This window comes from Neopsephotus bourkii, unplaced genomic scaffold (genome assembly GCF_033783945.1).
Source record: "Neopsephotus bourkii isolate Nb327-2 ecotype Australia unplaced genomic scaffold, CSIRO-AGI_Nbou_v1 NB_1663, whole genome shotgun sequence".
Taxonomy (NCBI): domain Eukaryota; kingdom Metazoa; phylum Chordata; class Aves; order Psittaciformes; family Psittacidae; genus Neopsephotus; species Neopsephotus bourkii.
Genome location: NW_026902137.1, coordinates 2094895 through 2109449, shown reverse-complemented (window position 1 = coordinate 2109449; position 14555 = coordinate 2094895). Strand labels below are relative to the sequence as shown.

At 39.7% G+C, this 14555-nt stretch overlaps 1 protein-coding gene across 4 annotated transcripts in view; it reads left to right on the top strand.

Annotated features, from left to right (window-relative positions):
- The window catches only part of LOC133224180 (cadherin-4), a 454909-nt gene that overhangs the window by 156382 nt on the left and 283972 nt on the right, over positions 1–14555 (top strand). The window contains exon 1 of one of the 4 annotated variants that reach the window (XM_061375494.1): positions 3014–3031. The exons of 2 other annotated variants lie outside the window; for them this stretch is intronic. Coding sequence is in view for 1 of the 2 variants with exons in the window: in XM_061375492.1 (XP_061231476.1) it covers positions 8291–8336 (46 nt within the window). In the remaining variant the exon portion in view is untranslated. Of the gene's footprint in view, positions 1–3013; positions 3032–8263; positions 8337–14555 lie in introns of those variants that run through there. One more of the 4 variants, XM_061375492.1, reaches the window with a different exon arrangement.

The following is a 14555-nucleotide window of genomic DNA, read 5'->3' as shown; positions in this document are numbered from 1 at the left end:
AAGGGAAGGAACAATAGGAGTTGGCTTGATATTTGATTTGAATGAGAGAGATTTCTTAGATCCCTCAGTCTAGGGAGGAGATGAGAGATAAGCCTTACAGAATTGCATATGGTTTCTGAAATACCCAACAACCCTCCCTGTAGGCTCCTCAGCCCTATATCTTGTGTGGATAAAATTACCATCATCTGTCTGCACTCCTTCTGCTTTCAGAAAACATGTCACCAAGGTGAAGATTTAAATCAGGCTTTTAAATTCTAGTGGTAGTGGTAAAAATACATTTCACTACATCACATTAATTGGTGAATTACAATTAATTTCCTGTAGAAGCACATATTATGTTCTCAGTAATACCACATGACACACCGTAATCAGTATTGTTACGGTGAATTCTGAATTAATTATTAATGTCTTGCTGCTTATTTTAATGCCTCTGCTTGGGTCATTTGCATCTCTGGCAGGAAACTGATGTTACAGCCCATGCCATTGTGCATTTACTTTTGCTGTGATCACAACTGTTAGCTGAGGATTTGTTTAAATAGAATCCGACATTGTCCTTTATGGAAGAACAGGTTTTCCACAGCCCATGGCCCTTTATACCCTGTTGAGCATGCCAGTGGATGCCTACTTGTGGTGAAGGACTCTCCTAAACACAGTGAGACCGCCAGAATACTGTGTGCTTCCCCGGTTCACCGCTGACCTGGGGTTTGTGTGAGCTGTTGGGTGTGATGCGGAAGGGTGGTGACCCCTTTTGACTGTGTGCAGTGTACAGTGCCCTTATTGAACTGTTCATAAAACAGGTTTACTTGTTTTTGCAATGAATAGTAAGGGGAGGAGAACAAAATAGCTAGAAAACACAAAGAAAGCTAGAAGTAGGTGAGTAGTGGCTTTGATAATCCACCCTGATTTACAGCAGCTGAAGATCATACCCAGTCTCTTGTAGGCAGTGGATAAAGATGGAGGCAAGAAATTATTATCATCCAAAAGAAATACTCACAGTTTTTGTGGTTTAACAGGACACGTGCATATTTTCTGTATATCAGGTAGTTGATATGAGGGTTGCTTTACCCGTCTTTCCTTCTTGAAATGTTTTCTTCATTCAAATTGGGTTCCTCTTCCTCTCCACCTTATTTACCCTAACAAGTGAAATACTAACAAAGTATTCCTTATTATAACATAAAGTTGTTTTTCACTCCCCTTTTTTCTTATGTATTTTCTGCGCATGGTGTTCTGGTTAAATACAAGAAGTGAGAGAAAGCTTAACAAATGCAGTGGCTTCCTTCAAAGTGACCTGGATTGTGGGAGCCTTTAAAGTGGAAAATATACAGAGTATTCACTCAAGTATATAACAACTTAGGAAATATTTTAAAGACCATAAGGCTTGGTACCATATAAATAAAAATACTGGGGGGATCATGTTCACCAAGCAAGCTGATACTTGTAATAATGAATAAATACAAATACGAAGTTGAGGTGGTAGAGTGGTTAAGATTTGTGTATAACTTACAAATGGAGCTGGCTTTTTGAAGGAAGAGGAGGTCATATTGTATCAGTTTAATAGCAAGGAAGGTACAAGGTTTATTCAAGAATGTTATGTCCAAGTGAGTCTTGAGGAATACTAAATCAGGCTGAGCTCCGATAAGCTAACTTTAAATGTGAGAAGTTTAATTATGTGTGATATGGCTTTGATTCTAACTGTTAGAACAACATAGCATTTGAATAAGGAAAGAAAATACATGCCTTATGAAACAACAGGTAGGATCATTTCATAAATTAGCCATTGATTTTATGACATACACGCTATAAACTTATGATGTTAATCATTGTTAAGCATAATGAATAAAGGCAGTGGTCTCTAGCACATGCTTAGGGAGCACTAGAAGTTGGTTCTTCCTGATAAATGCTTTCTGTGATCAATAGAAGACCATGTGCGCTTTCTTCAAATACTTTGTATTGATGATGATCCTTTGTAATAAACCACTGTAAAATCCCAGTATCTGAGTTCATTTGTAACTGCTAATTCTGGTAGCTTTTCAAAGATATTTTGAAGGTAGTAAATGGATAAAAGTATAAATAGATAAAATATAAATTGGATATAAATAGGTAAAAATATGTATTGGACTATTAAGGACACATTACTAAAAAAAAGGCAGAAAATACCCTGTTGTTAAGTAATCAAAAATCTATTTTGATATCAAGATAGAAATCCATCTTTGTGCCAGAATTCTCAAACTAGTAATAGCTTTTGTATTTTGCTGCTGCTGCACCAACCCAATTTATTGATACAGAATCAGGTGCAACTCCTGCACAGAGTTAGTCCCCATTGTTCTTCAACTCGGGGTCTAGAGACTCAAAGTTCTCATACCTTTCTGACCTTTGGTAGCAGCATCAGCATATGAGGCAAACCCAGTATATTTTAATTATGTATGCTTCAGCATGGCAATGTTCTCACCTCTCCTGTGGTCTGACATGACATGAAGCAGTGCTATGTTGTGTGACACGCCCATGAACTGTTAAACCTGAGCAGGATCTCAAATTATAGGCAGGAATTAGTATGAGGATTTTTATAAATCTTTTAAGCATATCTGTATGTATGAGAAATTAGGAATATAATGTTGATCCAGAATACATGGATGTTTCAAAAGAAATATACCTCAGCCTTCATAGTTTACCACATTGACAGAATTTCAGCCACAACAACTAGTTTGGGCTTGAGGTGAATTCATGTTCACATATTTTAAGGGCAAAACCAAGCAAGCAATCCAGACCAAGCTCCCAAACACAGCCTTTTCCAGCCAATTTCTGTCTTTTCCCAATCTCAGGTGAGCTACAGAGACTTGTTGACATTTGAATCTCCACCTTCTGATTAGCAGGCTTTGCTCTCCAGCCCATCTTGCGAGCAGGAAGAGATGTCTGTGGTGAGGCCAAATTCCTGGAGAAAGGCTTGTTCTGAGGCAAAGCCAATGTGCATGGGAGACAGAGGAATGCTGTGGAACCACTGAACTCTGAACCTTTCAGCTTGGGCTTCCAAGAGGTGACACTGCTATAGCTATTAATCCATGGCTTTAAGATTACTGCTTGTAATAGGGAAACCAGTTCCATGTTCTCAACAGATGGCAAATGTTTTCATCTCCTTTTTTTGTTAAGTAGGTTTTATCTGTAACAGGTTTTTTTATATTATTTCTACCAAGTTTTCTTGGATGCAAATACTGTGTTTTTATTTCGCTGTGGTTCTCACTTGGCTATAAAATTCATCTTAAATAATGTGGGTTATGCTTGTTTTAATTTTCCACTATAATTTTAACACTGGCAGCTTAAAGTATATTTATGATGCAATCCAGTGTTGGAAAACGAGCTGTAATATACATTATACTCAGTTTCCTACAATGTAAAAGTATCTTTGCAGTTATATTCTAAGCAATAACTGTCCTTAGGGGCTAAAAAAACAAGCAGTTTACTTTGCTTCTTAAAGTTAATCATCACAATTCAAATGTAAACTTAAAAAGCATTAACTGCTACGATAAAATGTAAGGAGTATTTTGTGGTTTAAAACCACAAAAGATAATACAAAACATTTTATTGCAACGGGAACTTTGTATTACCTTTTGGAGAAATGTGCTGTAATAATTGATGATCACGCTCTTGTGTTGGCCACGTATAAAGTGGCAGAATATAGGCTTAGATGCAGTGAACTGCACGATTCTGTCTGAGTAGCCAACCTAGGAGGAAACTGCTGAATTCCTAATTCTCATCCAAGTGACTTGCTACTTTTTGTGCTCTTTGTCCTATGTCTTATCTCCAATCTATTGAGAACACAAATTTCACTGTTATGTTTTGGGGTTTCTTTTATTTATTTATGTCAGCTTAATTTGAAAGTAGAAAGAAAAAAAAACAAACAGAGATTTCACTTACCTTCATGTTTGCAACCCATGTATGAATTTCTAGAGCCACTAGTAGAAATCAGCTGGCCAAACGCCCATACAGCACTTACAGTGTTAGGCAGCCTCCTCTGACTTGTTTCCTGCATGATTCATGCCTCTTTCCTTGGTATAAATAATTTGAATTCTCCTTCTTTCTGAGAGAGGTTGTGTCTTCAGAATGGACTCAATCTTTAAGTGGGGAAATACCAGTATTAAGAGAAATTGCTTTTAGAGGGGGTCCAGTAAGTTATGTGTCACAAAATACTTTATTCTGGGAAAGTTCTGCACAGATCAAGTGTGACAAGAGTAAAATGGGATCTGCAGGTTGGCTAAAATATATTTAAAATAGTGTATGAGACAAGGAAGGAAATAATCTTTCTCATTAAATGTTCCCAGCAAGTAGGGTGGCATTGTTAGTGTGGTAAAAGGGATATTTCCCATTATTAAGTATATTCATATGACATGAAATGTCTGAGGCTAAAAGCAATTTATATGTAACTTAAGGAATAATCAATATTGATTTGGAATGAAGAATGCTATAATCTTGTTTTTGAAAGATTCATACAACCTGCAATTGTATGCAAACTTGATTCTATTACACCTTCCCTGCAGCAACAGACTATAAAGATTGATTATACATTAAAAGCAATATTTGAGTGTAAAAAAATACATCACACAGGTTTTCAGCTATCTCTTCTCTAGCTGTTTTTGCTTTCTCCTCTTGATGTGCAAGAATGAATGTTTCCAAGAGGGGCCACAAGCATGTTCAGACTCTGGTAGTGTAATAATACCTAACACTTAGATAGCAGTTTATACAATTGCAGCACTATACAACTGAATGAATTCATTTTCAAAACACCTTTGAAAGAAGGACTCCTTTGAATATTGCATATGAAAAGGGATTAATGAACAATCATATTTGTAACTTATTTTCCAGGAATACTTGTTCAAACAGGTTCCTGCTTACAAGGTGGCTCATGAATAACAGAAACATTTGTAAACACTCAAGCAAAATACACTGTATGCTCAAGCGGTTGCATCAGTAGAATTTGATTGCTTTGAAATCTCTTTCAGAGATTAGGGAACAAAAGCAAATCCTACTTCAAAAGGTTACCAATACATAGTTCAAGGTGTAAATGGTATATACTCTAAGTAGTAATTCTGGCAAGTAGCATATATTGGCAGCTTTGGCTGGTATTTGGTAGTGCGTGGACATATCTACTTTATATGCTGTAGCTTGTGCTTTATAATTTCCGCTGTTGTTTACTGCACTAAAAAACCTGCCCCCAACACACAAATAATGCTGTGATTTTGCTTGAAAACTTACCTTCAGAATATGAAAGAGAAACGTAACAGCTGTTTTCATTTCTGCAGCAAACTAGAGGTAACAGTTCTGGGAGAGGCGTACTCTGTATCTTGCTGTTTCATGGGTTCTTCTTCAGCAGCCTGACAGTGGAACTGAGCCATCATCGGTGCTTCTTGCCGTGCCAGTGCTGTGTAAAACAGCAAGAAAATGCAGCACAGTAACATTCTGGAAAGCTGCAGAGTCTGGTAAGAGTAGCTGTTGTCCACTCTGGTTGAAGTAAGTGTTGATGGTTGTTTCAGGAAGTTTTCTGGATGTGTAGGCAAGCACTGTTTGAGGCTTCTCCTGCAAAGAAAAGTCCCTGCTTACGGCTGTCTGTTAGAAGAAACAAAGAAAAATGATTCCTTTAATGTTCTGCAAACTTCAAGAAAGAAGCACAGCACTACTCCAATTAGCACACCATATAGGGCTTTCATCTCCATTTTGGTGCACATACCTTCTTTTACTACCTCAATGTATTTGTCCATAAAGGATTTTGATTTATCTTTTGGAGTTTTTTTCAATCACTTCCCAATTTTCCGTACATCTGGAACTTGGTAGGAGTTCCTGTCCAATAGGTGTGAGTAGACCTAAAGTCATAAATCCATCTAGCCATCTCCCATGCTTGATCCATTAATTATAGGAAAAGTCATCATTAGGGGCTCATGTGTTAAACAGTTCGTTTGAATGTGTGTAGTAGGGTTGCTTCTTGTGCAGAGCTTGTGTACATATTTATCTGTGGGGAAACCTACACAGAAATGTGGCAGCTTTACTCCACAGCAATCCTCTGGCTGGAGCTGGATTTTTGGTGGTTTGTTGTTGTTGCTGTGGTAGTGCAAGTTTCTGGGTAATTATTGGATAAAACATGACATTAGCTATTGCCATGGAGTGTGACAGCTGCTTTGGGACACCTATACAAACAGTGGGTGGAAACAGACTTGGTGTGCAGGAGGCATTGCCCATGTGTTGAGGAGGATGAGGGTTATTTAATAACTGACGCAAAAAGAAGTCAAAGCCCAAAGTAAATATGGAAGGTTTCCAGTATCTCCAAGATTGCAAGGAAGAAGAAATTTGTTAGAAAGCCTAAATTGAGAATGTGCTCAGGAGTTGTGCTTTTCTCAAGGCTTCAAACCATGTGTGTGCTTCTCCTGCTATTGCAACATGTTGTCTATTAAATCCCATTAATAGTTTTCCAAAGAAATCCTGCTGACCAGTTGTTGTAATTGTACTGTAACAATTACTTGAAGCTACAGTACCAAATACTTAAAGACACATTGAGTCCTAAGTGTAGTTAAGAAGCTGTTTGTCAACGAATGCTCTGTTTTCCTAGTTTAGGACTCAAAGCAGTGAGTTTTATCATGGTCAATATATTCTGGTGATATCGTAGGGTATAATATTAAAATATAGTTTGTCTATGATGTATAATTTTTTTTTCTAGTTTTCTGAACATTCCTGAATTTTTTTCCTTAGTGGAGATGATGAAGGGTATCCATGCTGAAGTGACTAAGTGGGCTAGGTTTAGAATCTGAGCCTCAGAGATCTATTAGCCACACAGAAACAATGCTGTAATCAGAGGAGCAATTTTGCCATCATGGTAATTCCAAACAGATTTCAAGATGCAACCACAAAATAGTTCTCAAGACAGGTTAGATGGTTTTTATTGGTTTTTTTCAAATGTGCTTCTGTCACGTGAGGATACATTCCTGATTTTCCTTTTTTAGAATTCTCAAGCTTTCATTTTTCATTGTGTTAAATTCCTGAAGAGTTTTGTCTTTTAAATTCAGTGTATTGGCTTGGAAATAAATGCATGAGTGTCAAAATAATCAATGAAATAATATTGAAGAATAATAGGAATAAGGCTAACGTTACTATAAACGGGAAGCAGTGAAACCTTGATCATTCCAATTCTACATCTGTAAATTCACAGTGAGGCAGTATGTACATTAACACTTACGTGCATGTAAGTGTTTGCAGGGTTGAGATCTGACTTAATATGGTCACACAAGTGCATAATTAAATGCATATAGAAATTAAAACACATATGAGAAAGTAGACTAAAATGGAATTGAGTAAACAAGACTTAAAAGTGTTCCCAAACTAATGCTATTGTATAATGCTTTACTGAAAACTGTTAGGAACCTATTTTTGTATATGTAATACTGTATCTAAGCAACATGTACCCATTCTTTATAGGATATTGTAATCAGAGGGAATAAGATTGTTTTATTTGAAAGTCTGAAATAGCTTGATACATTATCCTTTCTTTTTCAACTCCCTGAAACAAGGTGACTGCAAACAGTTCCTTGTTATTATGGCGTAGGTGGTTTTGAAGACATTAAGTCAGGAGTTGAGACCATAGTTCTCATTCTGAGACTTTCCACATTACCTTCAGCTAATTACTTCCATCTACTTTTTAATTCTTCTTTTCCTCTGCTGTACAGACCCAGGGTTGGAAGGCATGGCTTCCAATGGTTTGTTTATTTGGTATGTGCTGTATGCATGGCTCTAGTCCTTAGAGTACTTCTTGCTGTATTGTACTAGTATAAAAAATAGTGTTTGAAATTACTGTTGTACTAGAATAAATCTTATCTTTGTTCCTTCATCGCATTTAGCAGCAAAAAGTGGGTTTGGCTTAGGATAGAAGTGTTTCCTTCTATGGCAGCAAAACCCTACTGAAATTGGGAAAACCTCAGGTCAAAAGCAATACAGACATGTTGCTTAGAAAGACTTGGTCCTCATGTTTTAGTAAAAATATGTACTATTCAGAGAGTTCAGACCTGTGATGATACAGGGATCATGTCTTGTTTGTGTGCGTGTAAAATCCGTGATAGTTGGGTCAGTGCAAAAACTCACCTTCAAACCACATCAGGAGAAAGAAAAAAAGACAGTGCCATGCACAGCAGTAGCCCCAATACCCTGCTTCTGAAATGCCTGTGTTTCTACAAGCCCACCAGCTTTTTGACAGTTTAATCTTGCCATTCTCTTTTCTTTGTTTCTTTTTTGTAGTTGTTGTTGAAACAGCAATAAACCTATGGAAAGTGATGGCTGTTGTTGTGCTGCTCTGAGGTTTGAAAAATGTGAGTTGGCTTAAATGCAGTTGTGGGGACTCCATTCTTGCAGAGCTGGGATGGTCTCGGTTTTAGTAATTCTCTTCCACCACCTCTGTGTGCCCTCCATTTTCTTCACGAGTCTATACTGAGTGACCCAAAGCCAAAAGTGATATTGTAGCACCAGTCAGTGAATTCTCAGGGACATAAATTTTGCATCAGGCAAGCTCTGGCTACACTATAGAGAGGTACCGTGCACGGTAACCTTCTATGCGAGTCACCCGTCTACAGTGGTCAGCAAACTGCTGTCCCAGGAGTGACTGTAAGGCAGCCTTTGGATGAGTTTGTTTGGCAGCCTGCTGACCTCAGGCTCCAGTACTCATCTCTGATCAGTAACCATCTGCTCAATGCAACCCAAACGCCTAAGCACTTTTCTAACTGTCAGGGATGACCTGGAGAAACTCATGGGGGAAATAAAACTATAAGCCACTGATTGGAATACTGATAGCAATCATTTAGTGTGGTGCTGCAGGAAACCAAATTATGCCTGCACTCCCTGCCTCACTGCCCAGCAATATTGTCAATTTGAAGTTAAATCTTCTTGATCAATCTGGGCTCAATTTTGCCACCTTTTATTGTATTGAATTGTGCTTCCTAATAGGAATAGTCTCATGTAATCCAGTGGAATGCATCACTCTATCAGAAAGTGAAGTTAAAGGATGTGATGTTTTACAAGCAGTTTGTGTGTTTTCATTACTTGGACTAGGCTCTGATCTGTGTTTTTATGCAAGTCTGGAGTCATTCTTCAGAGTGAAAGGTATTGTGGTATTTTCACTGTGGTACAAACATGCAAAGAAGTTGGGTCATTGGAAATCTATATGGAGAGATTTGGTTTGACTTGTCAAACTCTTCAGTTTGCCATGGAAGCAAAGCACAGAGTTACTCATCTTCAGGCAGGAAACACACTTTTTGGTTGTGGCATGCTTAAACCTGTAGAAGTCAAACACCTATGATAGGAATCTTTTGTCAGTCAGCATCAGCTAGTCTACAAAAGTTCCTCAACATCTGTTCAGTCATTACCATATTAAATCTGAAGTACTACTAATGCCTGCATCTCAAAAGAAAGACCTGTATTTTAGATGCCCTAATTGAGCCTTAAATGTTGTTTCATTAGCTAGGTCACAGGACACATAGAGAAATAAAGTTGTTTGTGAAAACTCAGAGCCAAATACTGCAGTCCTCTCTTGGTGTTTGCTCTGGGAAAACTGGGTGGCTCCTGCTGCATATGAAGTCAGCAACAAAGTGGTTGGCCTCATGTGGGAAGGGTTGGTGATAATCTCTTGACACCCATAATGCAGTATCATGGTGATGCCAGCCAGAACAAGAACCAACACATCATGGTTTTCTGTACCTATAGGTAGAGATAGGTCTTCCTGTCCCTCTTTCTGATGGCCTGTTTGGGTTGTTCTGCCAGTGCTCTGCACTGTCTGCAGAAGTCAGGTAGCATATGTGACAGGCTTAATAAGATATTAAAAGGCTTAAAAATAAAAGCAATATGACAGATTTGCATGCAGGAGCTTCTTTTGCTCGGAGTGCCATGTCTGGGAATTTTCCTCCCAGTGAGCGAAGGCTGTGCAGGAGTAGACTTTAATATTGGTGATGTGAAAGATACCGAAGTGTATTCCTAGGCTGAATGTGTTGGCAAGTAGTGATCAAGAGCTCTGTAGCCTATCTTGAATCAAAGCACTCTGTTTCTTACAGATGAGTCTTGCGTAGGAGTGCATTTCTGTCCATGTTCAGTTTTTGGAAAATTCAGATGGATTCGTCATGCTAAAAAGGTCACAGGAGGGAATTGACATGCTGGAAAGAAGGTTTAAAAATAAAGTTTATAGATATAACGGAATTTCTTTTCTGGTGCCTTATTTTAGGCATGGATCTTTGACATGAAGTTGGCTTATGGGTTTATAGAGATTTACTTATAACCATATCATTTTACTGTGTCATCTTATTTTCTTGTATTGATGCACTGATTACTGATCACATGGGGAATAGTTTCTCTTTCCTACTAAAGAGTCTCCTTGCAACTTGAGCAATCACTCGTACCTTGACATTTATTCCAAGATGCACTTAATGCCTATTTTTGTGCATACATGTGGGTCCTCTTTAGTCTGACTAGTCCTATTAATACTGAAAAGGGCATGAACACCTTGTTCAAATGGAGTGTGTCAGAAGTAAGGCTGAAGGATGGCCTGTGTTTTTTCTGGATATTTGGTGATGACTAAAAATTTACTGTAAACTGCTTGGCAAGCGAGTGAATGTGTGAGAAGGTGCATTAGACAGAATCAAAATGAAGAGGACAGATGCAGTGAGCAGAAGCAGGGAGACTTTTGTGAGGGAGGTCAGGCACTGAGCTCAGTTCTAAAGGGAATATGTGGTGGGATTAGCAACAACTGAATTGGACCTGGCAGGCGTTTTCATGCAGGACCGCTCAGTTTCTCCATTCTGGTGCTGTCTGGTGGCCCCACTCCATGATTCAGCTCCTGAGTGGGACTGACTGAGCCAGCTCCCTTAGCAAGCCTCAGGTAACCTGAGCTGAGGCTGTGCTCAGATCCTGCCTGGGCTTGTGGCCAGGGGTGTTTGGATGTCAGTCGGCAGTGCTTCAGAAGGGCAGATGGAGCACAAGTCTCATGCCTTTGTGTTTCCATTGCCGCTTGTAGCACACAGTCAGAGCATGGTGTACCTGGCTCCAGTTTCCCACGTGCAGAGGGGCAGTCCACTCATATCTCGTTGGGGCTTTGCCTGGAGACACGACCTGGCTCTGCTCCCAGCTCTGTCTGGCTTTCTCTGGTGCGCATCAGCCAAGGACTTGGCAGAGGGTGATGCCAAGTCAGCACCCTTACTGCTGGGATTGGAAGATGCTGACCCGCATATTGTGTTGCAGCAGTGCCTTCCTCCCTGCCCTGCTCTGAGGTCACTGTGCCTGGCTTGAGTTCCATAGTGCTTGGACTTGACACTGAGCAGTGAGTCTCTGCAGCCACAAACTGAGCAGCTGGAACTTAATCACTCCAGCTATCCTTGATTAAGCCTCTGAATAGCCCTATCCGCTAGCCAAGCTACTGTTAGCCCAGTCCTACAGATGATGAAACTGAGACACAAGGAGGTTAAGTAACTTGCCCAAGGCTGTGCAGTGAGTAGTGACAGATCCAGGATTGGAGCCTGTGAGTTCTTGGCTCGCAGTGGCTCCCGCGGTTTGCTGGACCATGCTGCCCAGCAGCTCGCTCTGGTCATGCATGCTGCTTGCATCAGAGCTCTCCCAGCCAGAAAATCTTGTCTCCCATCTCCAGGGGAAAGTCTGTCATCCTCTCAGCACAATCAAATCATTGAAGGTTTGGTTGCTTTTGGCTTCTTTTTCATTTATTGATTTTCTTTTAAGTGTTACATCAGCCCCTCAGATGATTCCCCTGATCCTCCCAGGGTCACCTAGCTGATCATACTTTATAATCTATGCATTACCTGAAGAGTCAGTGGGTGTGGAATATCTGTCATTGTTCACACAGTGTTCGAAAGCCTGCTCTGCATCATGCCCTTAATGTGAAATCACAGGCCAGCAGAAGAGCAGCTCTTTTTAAGTACTTTATGCTTGTATAAGATATATATATATATATAAGCTCAGTAAACAGGTGCTTTGCAAATGGTGCGTGGTGCATCAGTATCATCATAGGAGATACTGACACAAATATTGGTCTTATACAAGAAGCTGCTATTTTTCAAAGATACTTTGTGCTGAAAAGGTCACCTCTTCCTGTTACAGGCAGTCGCGTTTTTCACCAGTTAAATTCCTGACTCACTCCAGAGATGTTCTTCCTTTGCCATTCCAGAGGAGGCTCCATCAGCTTCCTAATGCTTTCCCCAACCTCATCATACCACATCTCTCTACAGCACAAGACCCCAGAGTGTAGTATCTTCTGCTTTGCGTGGACACACTGGTGGTTCCCCCAGCCAGCTCCACACCCTGTCTCACTACACAGTTGATGAGGATGCCAAGGGAACCTGTGCCATCTGCGGTGTGCAGCTTCTACAGTGCCACTCCGCCCGTGTTTTCTGCAAGGTCTCAGCTAGTGAAATTCTGTAACTCAGCTAGATTAGGGTCTGCCCCACACTTGTATCGGATGCCTGGGGCAGTGCAGTTTGAGGATGTTGAGGTGCACCCCTCAAACACTGGCATGCGAGAGGCACCATTTGTCCCTCAGATTTCACATTGGGAAGCTGCTTGTTCATGTGATAATCTCCTAAGGGCTAAAAAAAAAAGGATAATAAAATTGGCTGTGTGATTGTAATGCCATGGGTGGATGACAGAGAGCAGAACACAGCTCCTGGCTCCAGGCTTTCACTGGAAACTCTGTGTTGGATTGTTTAAATATTTTTTCTCTTTCATGCTGCATGTTGCGCATCTCCACACTTCCAGCTTCCTGCCACTATGGCAATATGAAATGTCAAAAGAGAAAGATTATTCCTGCAGTGTCTCTACCCCAACTGGAAGCAGTCAGTGCCAGAAGTGTTAAGGCAAATGCCTGTTGTGACTAGGCTGCCAGCTTTGTTTTGCTGGCCCGAAAGGTCCAGGTAGGTTGAGTAAGCTTTGGATGAGAACCCATGCTTCTGGCGCTTATCTGAACTGAACAGCCAAACTGTTCGAGATCTGCCCATTGCTTCTTGAGACCAGATGCAAACCCATATTGTGCTTTCAGCAACGGAGGGAAAACTGGCATGCTTGTTTATGAATACTTAACAGCTATGGGGATATTAATTACTATTATTTAGCAGTATTCTACTATTAGAACACAACTTTAAAATAATTATTTCTGATTATTTTCATCTACTTCATTCTGTATTCACTTGATCAGGGCTAAGTAAATAATTCAAATATTTTCCTTTGAGAAATTCTTTAATAAAGACTTAGATCACAAAATCCTTAGAGTTCATTCTATATCTGAAATTCTTTGTAGAAGTCTTTCATGCATCATTGTGGGGTTTTGCTTTCTTCTAGGACTGTAATTATCACCAAATCTTGTGCTGTTGGATTTCTGTATTATCCTGTGCTTTGGTTTCCTTTTCTGTGCTTGACTGTTACACGATTAGCCAGCACAGTATAAACTGAAACTTAGAATTGAATACACAGTTGGAAATTATTTACAAGCTCAAAATCTGTTGCTGTCTTATTCCTCAATGTTAGTTACAAAACTGGAATGATTGAGTGTTTCCAGGAAGTGATAAAAGCTTTGTAAATATCGTTGAGCTGAACCTGAATCTTGGCTTTCAAATCCAAGAAACCTATTTCCCCTCCATCTCTAATTCTACTGAAGTCCAGATTTACAGAGGCCTTGAGTTTATCTGTAAATCTGATTGGATTTACCCTGCTGTTGTTTCTTGTGATAGCAATCCACAAATATATTTTTGTGCCAGCAATATGTGGATACCCATCACTTGGTTGATGGGGAGCACGACAACAGTTCAGAGCACAGAGGGGGAAGGAGAAGGTGAGAGATGGGGAGAATTCCACCCTTCAGGAGGTGGAAGTGCAGGTCCGTTTCCTGCTTTCAATCTATGGAAGTTCCTTTGCTGTATAATCTCAGTGTGTAATAACACAGCCATGACAAGGGGACCAATCATATTTTCTATCTTAAAAATAAATACATAAACAAATAAAAATCCCTGTCTAAAAGCTTGAGATGGAAGGAAATAGAATATTGAAGAGAATTAAATTCAAGCCTCCAGTATGCTTCAGGCATTTTAGAACAAAGAATTGCTTTGTTCTGGGTGGGACTTAGGGAAGCAGTGGCCATCATTTGTCCTTGTCAACACTTGGACTGAAGTTTAGAGGGTCTGAAAGTGTTTCGAGAAGGAAAGTGGTACCATTGCTGGTTTGGCAGAGCAATAAAAGGAATACTCAAATGCACCAATTAAAGGTGTGAATAGCATTTTTATAGCTCCATTCTCATGCAGAATTTAAGAAACAAATGCATCTGGTATTGTAAGCCTGCTTTGGTCTGAAATTATTCACTCTGATTTATATTCTTTAATTAAAGGCTTTTAAGATTTAATTATATTGGGAAAATATCATTGGTGCTTAGGTCAGTTTATGGCACAGGAAATGGTCTTATTTTTATTTTCTAAGCTGCGATTGCAAAACAGAGCTTCAGAATCTCCCTGAGTGGGCAAACTTCCCAAAACATTAGGTGTGCACAATTGTGC